At 38.6% G+C, this 15,110-nt stretch overlaps 2 protein-coding genes across 3 annotated transcripts; one reads left to right on the top strand and one right to left on the bottom strand.

Annotated features, from left to right (window-relative positions):
• Positions 1-249: 249 nt before the first annotated feature.
• On the top strand, positions 250-2,699 carry LOC103950990 (biotin carboxyl carrier protein of acetyl-CoA carboxylase 2, chloroplastic). Its single transcript, XM_009362261.3, has 7 exons — positions 250-684; positions 1,160-1,213; positions 1,301-1,455; positions 1,558-1,882; positions 2,057-2,128; positions 2,228-2,293; positions 2,376-2,699. Exons 1-7 carry the CDS (start codon positions 526-528, stop codon positions 2,397-2,399), a joined length of 855 nt encoding a protein of 284 aa, XP_009360536.2. The 5' UTR covers positions 250-525; the 3' UTR covers positions 2,400-2,699.
• Positions 2,700-3,138: 439 nt separating this feature from the next.
• LOC103950989 (sister chromatid cohesion protein SCC2) lies at positions 3,139-15,110 on the bottom strand. 2 transcript variants are annotated; one of them, XM_048579009.1, is made up of 28 exons: positions 14,615-15,110; positions 13,849-13,958; positions 12,196-12,335; positions 12,025-12,118; positions 11,678-11,934; positions 11,311-11,418; positions 11,040-11,151; positions 10,739-10,835; positions 10,449-10,635; positions 9,889-10,320; positions 9,274-9,806; positions 8,983-9,193; positions 8,857-8,907; positions 8,584-8,742; positions 8,329-8,496; positions 7,917-8,216; positions 7,680-7,832; positions 7,125-7,294; positions 6,911-7,019; positions 5,837-5,995; positions 5,624-5,728; positions 5,322-5,555; positions 4,987-5,120; positions 4,617-4,907; positions 4,110-4,533; positions 3,876-3,968; positions 3,649-3,774; positions 3,139-3,567 (listed from the first exon to the last, which is right to left on the bottom strand). In XM_048579009.1, the coding sequence occupies exons 1-28, from the start codon at positions 14,863-14,865 to the stop codon at positions 3,352-3,354; spliced, it is 5,424 nt and encodes a 1,807-aa protein (XP_048434966.1). In that variant the 5' UTR covers positions 14,866-15,110; the 3' UTR covers positions 3,139-3,351. The 2 variants fall into 2 exon arrangements, with proteins under 2 accessions (XP_048434966.1, XP_048434967.1); XM_048579010.1 differs by lacking the exons at positions 12,025-12,118; positions 12,196-12,335; positions 13,849-13,958; positions 14,615-15,110 and having other exon boundaries at positions 11,311-11,408; positions 11,678-11,806.

The raw sequence follows: 15,110 nt of genomic DNA on the forward strand, positions 1-15,110 counted from the left end.
GTTGGAGTTGGAAGGAAACCCAAACACATTGTCAATGCGTATCAATACTGTCAATGTGGATATGTACTATGTAGGGCCCTTTAATTCTAGAGAGAGAAACAGAAGAGAGAGAGAGAGGCGCGTGAGTTGTTAGCTGTTAGTTAAGGAGAGTGGGTTTTTCAATATAGTGTCTCTCTCTCCTCTCTCTCTCTCTCTCTCTCTCTCTCTCCTCACATTGTAAGTATCGGAAAACAAAGAAACACAACGTGATTAAGTAGAGAATAAAACACACATTGCACTTAACATCCAGTCCTTTCCCTTCTGCCCACTTCCCCCCTCTCTCAGATTTCTCAGTCCCCAAACACCAAAACAAACCCACCTCTTGGATCTCATCGCCCCTCCCTCATCTACATATCCCTCCCCCCACCATTCCCATTCCCCCTTCAGATCCCACCTCCCCATTTCCCCAGTCCCAATTCCCATCTCTTTGCGGGAATCAAAACGAGGAGCTCACTCTGCTTTTGCTTTGCTTCACCGCACACTCCAATGGATTCCTTCACTGTCCCCTGTCCCAAGGCGTGCGCCGCCCCCGTTACCCGCCTCGGCTCCGCCGCCCAGCCGTCGCAGCCGCACCAGCACCTCCTGTCCTTCCACAACTGCCTCAATCGCTGCCCCATTCCCTCTCTGCAGATTTCTGGCCTTCAGGTGTGATTAATTCCGCATACCGTTTACTTGTTTAAGCTTTGTTTGTGTAAATTTCATTGCTTTTTGTAATTTCATGCTCTAATCTTGTAATTTGCTCAAATGGGTATGTTTGTATAGGTTGTATATCTTCATTTCGGAAGCTTCTTGAATATTAAAATAATAAATTGAATTTAACACGTGGGAAATACTGTTGTGTGCATTGAAATTCTTGTAGTTGAAGAATTTGTTAATCACAATTAGGATTTTGATTAAGCTGTAACTTAGTAATGTTACAAATTCTTACCAAAATGCTGTCTTTGGATTAAACCAGCAAGCTTCGACCGATAATTGATTTGATTTTCTATAATCATTACTCTATGCTTTCATTTTTCAATAGGTTTTTGTAGCAGTGACAGTTATACGTATCGCAATCTAGATTTTACGTGATAAGTTGCCATTAATAATTGTTTTCTGATCATATGGTTAACTTGTGTAGAGCTCCGTCAGGAAGCAATCCTCTTCCTGGAAAGTGCAGGCACAGCTTAATGAGGTAAAACTGTTTGGAATTAGTTTAGTAGGTGGGTTTGATTGGCACCGTCGTATTGAATGTATAATTGATTACTTTCTGAATCCAAAGGTTACAGCTGAGAAATCCTCAAATTCTGTACCCACAAAAAACAAGAAGTCTGAAGATGGATCACAGGAAGGGAAAGACGAGTCTTCCAGTCAAACCAATATTCCAGATGCAGCATCAATCTCCGCATTCATGGCTCAAGTTTCAGACCTTGTTAAGTAAGTTGCTGCGACTCTTGTTTGTAATTGGTATCCATATAGCATCGACTATGTTTTGGACATCAATTATTTTCATTAACGTGATATCATTTTCGTGAGCAGGTTAGTTGATTCGAGAGACATTGTGGAGCTGGAAATGAAGCAACTAGATTTAGAGCTTGTGATTAGAAAAAAAGAAGCTTTGGCGCCACCACCACCAGCTCCCGTTTCCCAACAACCAGCACACTATTATTCCATACCACCACCTCAACAAGCACCAGCACTAGCACCAGCATCAGCTTCTGCTCCTGCTCCAGCGCCCGGTCCAGCAGCACCTGCATTACCCGCCCCTGCAAAGACAAGCACATCATCTCACCCTCCACTGAAATGCCCCATGGCTGGAACCTTTTACCGCAGTCCTGCACCTGGTGAACCACCTTTTGTTAAGGTAAGTGTCTGTTACTTATCTATTAAAGCTTGAGTTCCACGAGATATGGGAGATGACACATATCATTACCTAAATTATGTGTGCGCATGAACATGTCTTCCATATTAACATATCGAAATGTTGCGTTAGCCCTTGAGAGTGCTTATGCTCTGTGTTACTCAAATAACTGTTCAGGTTGGAGATAAAGTTCAGAAAGGTCAAGTTATTTGCATCATTGAGGCCATGAAATTGATGAACGAAATTGAGGTTCGTTTTTACATTGCTGTAGTCGATGATATGCACTGATGTGGCTTTACTTTCATTGGAAAGTTTTCTCAACTAATTGTTCCTTTCATCCTTCTGCAGGCTGATCAATCTGGAACCGTTGCTGAGATACTGGGCGAAGATACTAAACCAGTGAGCGTAGACACGGTAAGTAATCTTACTGCCTCTCTCTCACATAAGTACTCTCGAATGATGTGGTAATCTAAGCGATTTTTCTGCTTCTATGCAGCCTCTTTTTGTCATAGTACCATGATAGCATTGAGCAAGGTTCGGACGAAGTTTTTTTGAAGGTTTTTGGTGATAGACACTCTTTGAAGATGTTTAATTCTCGAAGGACTTTTTGATACTGTTTATGTTCTCTTGTAACTTAAATTTAAATAATGTTTGTTTCAGTTGTCGAAAGATTGTCGGAATTCACATTTTTATAGTGTTAGGGACAGAGGGCGTGGTGTGTTATCAAAGATCAAGCAATGTGCTCTCTTTAAAACTTTTTTACGCCTTCTTTCTTTGTAAGTCAGTTTTACAAATTATGTATGAAGAAGTTCCTTTTTAATTATTTTGTTACATATAAAACTCGTTGTGTATTATACATTCATCTTATTCTTCATTGTTTGCAAAGTGCTTCAATCTAAACTCGCTTTTCGGCTTTGGGAGGGCGGAATCACTTCGAGGAGAAGCACACAAAAGTGATTTTGATGGAAATAGGGATTAGTTCTTTTGTGTGATTTTGTGAGAAGCGGCTCATGCTCTCTTACCTTCCCAAATCACTTTCAAATACGATCCGATGTAAATGCGTTTTAGATTGATTTCTAAGGTATGTCCGAATGAAATGAATAGCATCGGCCCGTTTGAGACTGCTTCTGAATGACTAAAAGCGGATATTTTTTAACGTGCCGAAAATACAGTCCCATATCAGTACACCAAATGTAATAAAATTACAACAAAAAGTTGATGATTTGACGAGAAACTGTCAATCTCGGCAACATTTAAAATTTAACACAAAAAGATGATTTCATTCACAAAAATACAATTTATATACGCTCTCTCGGGCAAATTACAAAATACAGAAATCTATTTTTTCCGGATTTCTCTACGGTTTCCAGAAATCTACTTTTTCAGCTCTCATCATACCATCCCCTATCCCCTATCGGCTATTGCTATTCCTTTCTCCTACAACATGTACAAGTTAGCCTACCTGTCATATACTATAACCGCTGTCGACTTCTGACACTGTAGCCACCTCTCCTTCCAATATTACTCGGCCTCCGAGCCCCACCTGAATAATCCTCATCATCATCATCGCCCTCATCGTCTCCAGCCACAGATTTCCGTCCTTTTCTTGGGGCCGGGCGTTTTCTCTTGATGTTTGCAGTGTAAGTAGAGAAATCAATCGTATCCTCCCTCAATGCATTCTTGAATTCCTGTACAACAACGATATCGGTAAGAATTTATGCATGGACATGGTTGCTAACATCCAGAGAGAGTCTCACAGCTCACAGTACCTGATATCTTTGTACCAATTCTTGATAAGTTGTAGGCAAATTGGTGTGCGTATCACTGAGGTCAAAAGGAACATTCTGCCTCGAGAGTACTTCTCCCGGTTTAGGGGGTTCACCCGGAGAAAAAGCCTGGTTCAAAAGAGGAATTACAAACAATAACAAAAAAATAATAAATGAAGTTCGTAACCCACTGTAATATATTTTCCTATGATTATCTAGTGATTGCTTACCTGGCACCTTGCATCATTCAGGCTATACACAATTTTTAGGTGTCTCTTCAGTTTCAAAAGAAGCTGCACTGCAATAGCTGCCAGGCAGTCCGCCTACAAAAGCACGTAAAACATAAGAATAATCAATGAAAATTAACCGAGCAGCAAAACCCTAACAATGACAATAACAGTCTATCTCAAGGAAATTTTTCTCCGGCTTGTGAAAAATCAATTTAGTACAGGACTACAGGATACCTGGAATTTCTGTACGTCATCTATTGAGAAGCCACCGGAACTGCTAGAGCCCGTAACATGCATGTTTGCCTCAAACGGGGTAGCTTGATTGGAGACAGACTGATATGCTGGCTCTTGTTGTAATGTACCATTCCACTCCGTTGACATATAATTTATAACAGGTTGAAACACTGGTTCTTGTTGAACTGTCCCATTCAAGTCCAATGATGCCATCCCTCCCGTAAGAGGCCGAGCAGCTGAGCCATCTTCAATTATGCCGTTGCCATGAGATGCACCTCTTTGTAACAAATGCAAAGTCAGAGCTTTCAGCTTTGCTTCGAGTGCCCCAGCCCTAACTTGTACTACTCTATTTATAGAATAGACCAAATAAAGCGGCTCATCCGGTGTTGTGAAGGGTAGCAAGGCAAGTATTTCTGTGCAGTACCTGTAAAAAGAAATTAACTTCCACGTCAGCACCCTCATCCAGAATACATGAACTCCAAGACTGACACCAATGATTAAACTCACATCAGGAAAGGGACTACTGAAGGTGTCCAGCTAGCATTATCAAACTTGCGAACAATCGAAGACATAAATTTGTTTCTTGAAGTCCGGTTAGCACGAATAAGCTTGTAGATTCGAGAAACCCCAAGTCTGCCTTGTGCGAGAGAAACACTATCAGATTTTCCCTTCGCATTTCCAGAAGCCTTTGCTTGAACTTTTTTGTTCTCATGTTCAGAACTAGTACTAATGGACTGTATGAAAGTAAAAGACATTTGAAGGCCATCTCCCAGGCGGCTTTCGAAAAATGCAGGGTACCTAAAATGATCCTTCGATTAGCAAACCTAAGCAAAAAATAGAAGATATGGCAAGTCAAAAAGCATTGAGAGGAGAATACTTTTCATTCATTTGCATCAGCAAATGATGAGCTAACTTCGAATTGGCCTCCAGTGGATCTGTTTCGAGAGCAATAAGGTATGGAACGCATGTAATAGGATGTACGAGCCCCTGCCGCAGTACAACTTCAACAATCTGCAGTTATATTAGGAAAAAGTAAATAAATTGACGTAAAATTGCTCTTCAATTTTCAAATACATCTCATCCTTTCCACAGCATAATTTTCTTGGGAGTTAGTTGTCAACATGATTCTGATTCTCCATATAAATAACAATCGTAGAGAGAAAATAATGCGCACAGGGAGCCAGTAACAGAAAATAGAAGCCCAATACACACCTTAATTGCAGATTGGCGAACTTGTTCATTAAGGTCTAAACATCTTGCCAACATGTTATCCCAATACAACTGAACTATACCACCACAGATATTAGTATCTCCAGCACCTGCAGCAACAGATACAGCATTGCCGCCTTCCACATTATAATGAATCACATTATCACTAGCCGCATCTGTTCCCATTTGACTTTCGGCATCAAGAAGATAGTCGTACATGTTTTGCAATGCTTGCATCTGGTCAAAAAAATGATTAGTATACAGACTGACATTGTAGTAGAAATCAAGGGGCACTGTTATCTTACCCTAAGGCGAACATCAGAGCTAGAAGAGAATGTTGCCTCTACTATCTTCCCAATATCTTTTTCCAACATATATTTGGGCCTAGCTATTAGAACAAAGCCCAATGCCTACAAATGTTACAACACAACATCACTACATTCCATTATAAAACCAGGCCTTGCACATTTCAAGATCAAGCTAGGCTTTTAGGAAAAAGTAAATTAAAAAGTTCATACCTGCAATGACCGAACCTTTATTACAAAATCCTCCGCTAGAAGATATTTTTTAAACAAGCTGAGACTGCTAACAACATCAATTGTTTTGTCGGAGTTACTGGGCAAAGAGTTGCCATAACGGATAAGCAATCCAAGACAGAAAAGAGATCGCCCCACTTGCTGAAATTAGCAAAGGTTGCAAATTGTCAAAATTTGAAGCCCAATTACATGTATATGTACCAACCAGTTCTCTGTTTGAGCTTAAAGCTAAAAGCCAAGATGCAAACAGCTCAAAATACGACAATAACATAAAACTCCCCCATGAGTAATTTCTTGATACATAAAACCCGACAACATGCTGCCTCATGAAAGCAATATCACTAAAAGTTCACTCTGCAGCCCAATATTACAGAAGTCCTACATATAACTGCCTGCATGAGCAATCAATACTGCAGCTACCCAATACCGAAAAGAGGGCCTCAACTTTAACCAAAGTCTCAATTTTGCTCCTTACTCGGGTCTGAACAATGCACCCCCAGAACTATTACGATGTTAATTATTATTTTTGATAAAGAAACAAATTTATTAATAAGAACCAAGGAATATGTTAATTACTCAATCAGTAAATCCTAATTTGTAGCATATAGGACATGGAAGGTTTGCTTAAGGTTTCTACTCATAGTTTTACTTGATTGACAGCCATACTTGAGCAGCATAATCTGCAAATTCACCATTGTGGTTCATTCTAAATTCCTGTCGAGTAACTATATAAATGCATGGCCATGCGCAAAACTGTAATTTCTCATATCAAACTCTTTTAGAAGAATAAATTCACATATCATTTTGCCTATGAAGTGCTTGAAGGATTACGTACACAAGCATAACTCTTAGGAAAACTTCAAATTGGGCCACCAATCCAATGTAATAAGATAATTAATTTAATATAAGGTATCTTTACCATCCCTTAATAGATCAAGGACGATGTTCAAACTTCAGGGGTAACTGGAAGAAACATTGATCCAAGCAACAAACATTGAAAATACACTTTAAGTAATTAAAGACATAATCCATTTACACATAACTTAATCCACCGACCTGCTTGTTATCTACTGCCTGAGCATCCAAACGTTTGAAGAACACCTGGATAAGATTCTCCACTATAGCAGCACCCTTTCCTGCCACTTTACTCACAGCACACAGGCACCTGTAGTGAGGACGAAGATAAAAAATCTAGAAGGCATCCAAATCGGCATAAGATATATTAATAAAAGACAATTGTCTGAAAGCGAAAGCCTGAACTTGAACTTACTTTATGCAAGCATGAACAACGGTCAAGAAGGAATGCCGAACAATCATGTTCTTTAAGTCCTGTTCAAGTTCTTCCACAACAGCTTGTGGTAACTTTCTTACCAACGGAAGAACAGCATCAATTATAAAGATTATACTCTCCACTAATTGTGCAACCACTCGATTATCAGCCTGAACACAAAGCAAACCAACTCAAAAGGCAGGCATGATTTTTGCTTTACTAGTATCTTTCTGCATTTTCAATCAAAATGAAAAAAAGAAAAAAGAAAAAGAGAAATGAATTGTAACAAAGACAGCGTGAGCACGCAAATTCCCAATACAGAGCATGAACAATCTTTTGCAGAAGAAAATCCTAAGATCTCTTATAGGTAGCATCTAGCTTCATATTATTTAGAGAGAAACAAGACTGAGTCCTAGAAGGCCGCTCTTCAGAACACGTATAACCAATGATAAAATGCAAAAGTAAAATGTGGAATTAAATAACTTTAAAATCCAAAACACAATTCTAAGGGTGCTCTAAGGTACATTGGAACCATTATAACAAAATGCATTTTACCTGACTCTTTAGATAAGGCTGAAGAGTGACCACAAACTGTGAAGGGTCAGAAGCCGGCGCACAAAGCTTTGGATCCACAACACAGAATGCATGCAAAGCTAGCACATACGGAAGTGCCCGCCTCTCTACCTCCTGGATATTCATTTCCTCTACCTGAAAAATAAGAGTTTCTACACATTCAGATTCAAATAATCAACCAAATCATTTTAGCATGTCAAAAATATCGGGGAAAAGTACCTGCAATATCTTTTCCAGTAAGCACTTGCACATTAACTCACAGCGCTTGCGTACTGATGCAAGTGAGGCAGGGTTGATCCCAACAGCTTTAGCTGATTGTGGAAAAAAATCAAGGGCCAAGTTGCGTTTAATGACTGTCACAAGAGGCTGGTGACTTGGCATCCTCCTCAACATCTCAACGATCTGTTCGGTTTTTTTAGCCACCTCCAATGGAACAGAGCTACCATCTCCAAAGAATTGAGTTTGTGAACCAGTAGGTTCCTCAAACCAGAACTCATAAAATGTCTTGCAAACAATATCCTGTGGAAGAGGAAAAGAATAAAAACTGGACCTAGTCAAGAACAAAGAACTTTGTATACTGGTTTTACATGTCAATGAACTTAATGCAACACACTCATTGCTTCACAATTACCTGTATGTTTGATTCATCGTCACTAATACGGGAGATGATAGCGATGCAAGCACTTGTAAATTCGGAGAAGTTTGCATTTGAAACGCACATATCTCGTATGATTTTGATAGATCGCTTTCGAACACTTACTCCGGTATCCTTAATTCTCTCAGCAACCTTCTCAAAATACTGAGAGAAAATGGTAATGATTAAACAACATGCGTTAATAGAGCATGTACGAAGAAGTTAGTAGGATGAGAGTTCAATTGTGCACACCTTCAAACCAACATCAGGATGAGAAGCAATATGCCTTCCTACAAGCTCCAGTGCTGCTTCTCTAGCGGAAATTGCGGAATCACAAAACCTTCCTTCAACAGCTGACTGAACACGTTTGTCTCCTAAAACCTGGGGATCAGCTTCTACAATGATACTGACCTGTATATCGTATTAAGAGAATAAGACATTAAATTCTGTCAACATAGTCATAAAATGAATATTAAATCTCTCCATTTCGAGGATTAAAAGTTCAAGAATATAGTTTTCATTTACCGCTCGTAAAGCCTTGGCCCTGATCACAGGAGAATTCTCCATTAAGCTTGCCTGAAATCCACTAAAATGTCAAAATTGAGATTTATTACATGAAAAATCAGGGAGTCAATAGAAAAGATATCTGACCAAAAGCAAATGAAGAATCTTATCAAACCCTCTGGAGAAGGAGTTTTTTTGTGCCAATGCTAAAGTAATTTTCTTGACTGAATCCCTTGTCAATAATGAAAAACCAGTCCCAGAATCCCGAACTATTTCTTTTGATTTCAGTCTAGCAAGATAGTACATGAACTTCTGCTGTGATTTCGAATCATCCTTGTACCACAACAAGAGATAAAACCTGTACAAACAAGCATAACTTCACTATGGAAACAATGGAACCACAAAATAAAGAAGGAATGAAGTTAAACGAGTACATACCAGCGAACAAAGAGCTGCCCATCATCAGCTGATGTGGTATCTTGAAGGTAATTCAAAAGCATCTGTTGGACTACCTCAGGCTTCGTAATTGAAAAAGCAACTTCAGTGTTTCTTCCTGAACGACTTCGATCCTTTATTCCTTCATCTTTGCATTGTGACTTACAGTAGGATTGTAAAACAAGAAGTTGCTTCCTGCAGAGGCATATCTGACAGTGCCAACTTCGATTTGGAACTTCATATTCTCTCACTCCCATACAATCAGCATGAAACATTCTCTGACAACCTTGACAAACAAAGACATTTTTTTCAACCCTACCATCTAAACAAACTGAGCATGCATCTCTTGGATATGTCTGATCAACCCCATCGTCACTAACCAACTCCTGAAGTATCCAGATTTTGTCCCTACTGCAAACGAGAGAATCACGCTTCAATCTCGCAGCAATTGTGCCAAGAAGGTCTATAGCCATTGAACGTGCAGCTACGTCTTTAGATTTCAGCCCAGCATTCTGAAGTAACAAGACACAAAGAACCTGCAACTAAATCTACTTCAGAATGGCAACTTACTAATACAACCAATGAAATTACAGTCCAGACAAGTCACACATATTTTACCTCCAGAATAGGAGCTGAAGCCGGATATTCAGGTAAATTCAATGTTGTCAAGAGATCAGTAACAAGATTCTCCATCATTACTTTCAACTCTGAAGCTTCCTGAGTCTTTGCACCAGCAAAGCGCTGAAGTACACGAGTCCAAAAGTGACAACATGCCTCTGTTGCTGCCTCGTGACCCTTAGTTGGATAATCGGCATTGACAGAGAGTTCTAAGATAGAATTACTACTTGATTCCTGCCTTAATGTTTCAGGAAGGTTTGCACTATAGTGAACCAACTGAATCAGCAAAGCAGTGATCATCTGAATCTGCCTTTGCTCTTCGTCAGGTAGGTGATAGGCTCTCAAAGCTCGCTTTGAGACTGGCAACTTCCAAAGCAACTGAATTAATTCATCTATCACATATGTGCGATGCTGAGTGTATGAATAGAATATCTGTACCACCAACAATGAAGATGTACAAGTTTCAGAGTAGATAACATCAAAATGCATGTGCATGAAGATATGTACAGGTATGTGTAAACAATAGCTGCCAAGAGGAGATGAATAGTGCAGATCTGTACCCCACTGATCAAACCCATGGCCTTCAGTTGCAAGAGCTGGATATTATCCACCATAAATGTTGTGAAGCATGTTTTCACTAGTTGTAAGATACAACCATCTGATAACCTTTCTATTAACAACAAATCCTTGAGTAAACCAAGAATGGTGCACATTTTCTGAAGAATATTATTCACAGCAGCAGAGACCCTACCAAGGCAAAGATGTAAGGGAAAGGCAGCACCTAAGTTTTGTTATATAAGGATCTAGTAAAAAAATCCTACAGCCAGGAGCAGAATATCAATAATCATACCTGTTAAATGAGGATTTCTGCACTTTCACGGTCTTGATACTGCGTCTCTTCTTGCTTGCTGAGCCAAATTCAGCATCAGGCTCTTCATCTTCCTCAACTGTCAATATATTGGAAAACATTGTTACTCAAATCAAACAAGTTGGAACAACCCACTCCTGAAAAGGCAAACTGATAAAAAGAACTTATGAAGATGGTTTCACATGCAGATTGAAGAATTGTATGAAAATAGGCAAAGAAAACACTATGGAAACATATGAGTGTAGTGGATTAAGGAAATCACAACTGTTCAAGAAAAACTAACCTTCGAGCAACCCATTTTGACTTGGCCTATGCAAAGCACGATATGATGGATCATAAGCACACATGACATCCATTATCTGATGCCTGGAAAACTCCAGAATTCTTTCAATGATCTGATATGATGGAACAAAATTAGAAACTACTAGTCCTTTCGGTAATCAATAAAAAAATAATATAAAATTATATAAAAAATCATAAGATAAATTTACAATTATGTGATATAAGGGACCTCCACTAAATGTAAAATAAAGAGTTAACATCTTAGCATGTACCTCTTCTTTATATAGTTGTTTTGGCATCTGGTTATGAGCCATTACTGCTAATGCTGCGTGAATGGCCTCCAGTGCACATTGTATTGATGAAACCACATCTGAATTTGACTGACATATTAAAAAAGAGAAGTAAGATATGAACATGATCACAAATACTTTTACAGTAAAAACTCCAAGTGCAGAATTGAGTGCATAAATATCGAAAATACTGCTAACAAATTTATAAATTAAACTACCAATTGTAATCACTGCCCAAAAGAGAAGTAAGAAGTGAAAACTATTTTCTAAACAAAAGCAAGAAGCTAAAAATGAAGCCTGACAGACATGCTAAATGCAAGAAAGAAAGCAGAACATAAAACAAGCTCACCTGCTCATATTCAATTATAGTCAAGCCTTCAGCTCGATGTATCTGATGATCTAAAATCCTTAACAATCTAACAAAAGTATCTACAGGAACCAAATGTAGAAGCTTCTTTGCTCGAAGAGACATTATTTCATTTGCAAGCACTCTAAGATCCGAAAGAGGCATAGATAACCACTCAGTTTCTTCCCGATCATCACTGATAATTTCAGCTCTGCCACAGAACTCCTCCACCAACTCACAAAAGCTTCTGATGGCGGCATCTAAACAATATTTTTTAAGATAAGTCACTCACATGAATATTAAAAGAAGAATGTGTTTGAGAGGAAGAGAGAATTCTTAAGCCGAAAAACCTTGAATTTCAGCAGAATCTGGTGCCACTGATGACATAACATCACTAGCTTTTTTCTTGGATTTGGGTTTTCTAGAAGATGGTGTAGATATGTCCTGCAGTTTCATCTTCTAGATTATTAAATAAGAAGGGGGAGGGGGAAGTATTAACTGCCAAATAGATACACACATACATTAGGAGGAATATCATTGAGCTGATTATTGTCAGATACGGAATAGTCCCTTTGAGAAGGCTTTAGTATAGGTATACTAGGCTTGAAGGGCTTCTTGTCAGCTACCGTACTACTAACAGGCACTTGCCCCTTAATAGGACCTGCGAAACTTGAACAGTGCAAGAAACAATAAGCACAGAAACATAAATTCATACAAGAACAAACACTATAATGCACAACTAATTCTTCTTCGGACTAAATAGTATGTGTAATACCTATAGATATTTATTCACTGTGCATCTAACATATACAAAGAATAAAGAAAATGATCTTGGAAATTCTGGAAATTTGCATGTATCCTTTCAACAATGAAGTAAAAGTGCATCATCCAGAAAGAAAATAAATTTTGAGCTTAAATGAAGCTACTCTGTCTGGTAAGTGTAAAAATATCAAGTAGCACTCTAACTTCTGCAACTTGTGCCTTGAAACCAAAAAAAAAAATTATTATTACTATTTTATCATACTACTCAATATTTTCGCTCGTACAAAAAAAGATATGATTTCTCATTTCTAGACATGTTACTTAGATTTTTGTTATTGTTTTCAGTGAATAATATATATTCGGTCTATCATTATTGTAAAATCTACATATGCATTAAGTAAGTCTATATTGTCACCAAAACTTCTTGCACCAGAGATGTGATTGCATTACTCAATCATGTTATAACCTATGTAAAGGCTTATTGTTTATATAATGAAAATATGGCTGCCACATTTATCTCCCTGCATATTAACAAGAAAATAGATTTATATATTGCTTATATTGTTATTTTATTCAGGGAAAACAAGAACACCTGCCATTTTCAGTTCTAGCCAAAACAGCTATGCAGAAACCTTAAGTAATAAGTAGGAAGCCAAAAATACAGTAAAACCTCTATATAGTCATAAAGTTGGGAACAAATCAATTTTATAACTTTAAAGAGGTAATTACTTAATAGAGGTGTAGTTAAAAATATTATTTATTCTTAACGAATGTTGGATTCCTGAGGATATGACAGTATGGAAACACCAAAAGTTTCATGCCAAGAAGTTGTAAACATGCTTGAGAAGTTAGAAACATTTTGGCTTCAACAAGAAGATCCCATGTTGACAAAGTATTGCGTACCCAGAGGGTAAAAGACTTGGCGTCAACTCTAAATACTAAAACATTGACAATTATTACTACATGGAGGTGTATTTCCTTGTGATGGGGCAAAATAAATTATAACTTATTACAATGTGGAGTTTATTCCTATGCGTAAGTATAACTGGTCCCAAGTAAGGACCAGAATTTTTTATGCAGAGGTTATTCCTTTATAGAGTACCAGAGCGTGTGGCAATTGCTCTTTTACATCTTATTCTTTATTATTATTTGTAATTTTTATTTATGTTTAGTTTGAATTTTTTTTTAAATTAAATTGTTTTATTTAGAATACTAATTAGGGAGGGTATTTTAGAGATATTGAAAGCTTCACCATTTTGGTGTGCTCCCTATATATGTGTGTGTGTGTGTGTGTGTGTGTGTGTGTGTATTACTTTAGCGAGGTTTTACTGTAGCATCTAAAAGAAAATTTTGAATCAAAGCATGACTGAAAATATAAAAGCAGATATGGAGTGACTAAATACTCGGTTTACCTGGACTATTGTACTCAAAGGCTTCTGGATTGTACTGAAGAACTACATCGTGAAGTTTTAAAGGTTCTCCATAACCGTATGGAACTGCCCCAGCATCCTCCCTAAGGTTCCTGTGCATGATACCATACATGAACACTAACACGGAAATAGAAAAAGCAAAATTCAAACCAAATTTAAACAATGTAACTAATAGAACTCAGTAGAAATTTGTATCAGCCCAGTTCCCTGATCACTTGGACTTTTAGTCAAAAAATAAGATCCTGGAATACAGTTTAACTCAGTACGAACAAATCACGTGGTTGCTTTATTCCAAATTACGAATTAAAAAGTTGACTCCGAATCACATTTCACAATTAGTTCAGTTAAAAGTAGAAGAAAGCCTCCGAATTCACATTTCACAACCTCATCACGTTTCACAACCTCCGAATGCACATTTCACAACCAAATTACGCATAAAACGTTGAGCTGCCTGTTAGTTCAGTTAAAAGTGGAAAGAGAGAGCCAATTCCATCAATAACGATTACAATTTTCTTCAAATTACTTAAATTTTAAACAAACAAAACCTACTCGATCACAAAATGGGGGAAAATTCAAAATTCTAATATAGTAGCACACAGCAACAATCAAACACGTCAAATTTCAAATCGTAATTTAGAAAAGAAGCAAAAATCACAATTCAAATGCAACATCGCGCACTTCTAACAATCAAATTTCAAATTTAAACCTGGAAATGAAATTGCTGGCGTGGAACACAGAAAGCACTTACAAGTACGACACGTCGGTTTCTCGAAGCAGATCAGCAATCCTACTCGCAACAGCTGCGTCAGGGCGGTTCAGCCACGCGCTGTTCCGACTCGGCTCGTCGAACAGCCGGAGGTGATCAGATGCGCCGCAGAACACCGGCAGCGATGGGAGAGGCAAGCAAGGCGCGACCTCCGAGTGCACCGTGTTGGAGAGGCTGATGCCTCCGTGAGCCGAGCCGGAGCTCGAGCTCGAAGTGACTACCGGATAACTCATCGATTGCTCAACCGGTGAGTTCGCAATCGGCGCCGCAAGGGCATGTAGGGAGAATGATGAAGTTGCGGGGTGGCAGGGGTCGTAATTACGCTGGAACCCGGGGGTATATCGGAGAGAATTAGGGTTTCAGTTGCGGAGCCCTAGATTTGGGAAGGAGAATTTGAGGAAGCAAATGGCGGGGAAAAGTGCGGTGGAGGAACTAAAGTTCGGGGATTTTAGGTGTGCGACTGCGAACAGAGTCTCAA

This window comes from the organism of the source record quoted next, unplaced genomic scaffold (assembly GCF_019419815.1).
Source record: "Pyrus x bretschneideri cultivar Hongxiangsu unplaced genomic scaffold, Pyrus_bretschneideri_v1 Contig13, whole genome shotgun sequence".
Classification (NCBI taxonomy): domain Eukaryota; kingdom Viridiplantae; phylum Streptophyta; class Magnoliopsida; order Rosales; family Rosaceae; genus Pyrus; species Pyrus x bretschneideri.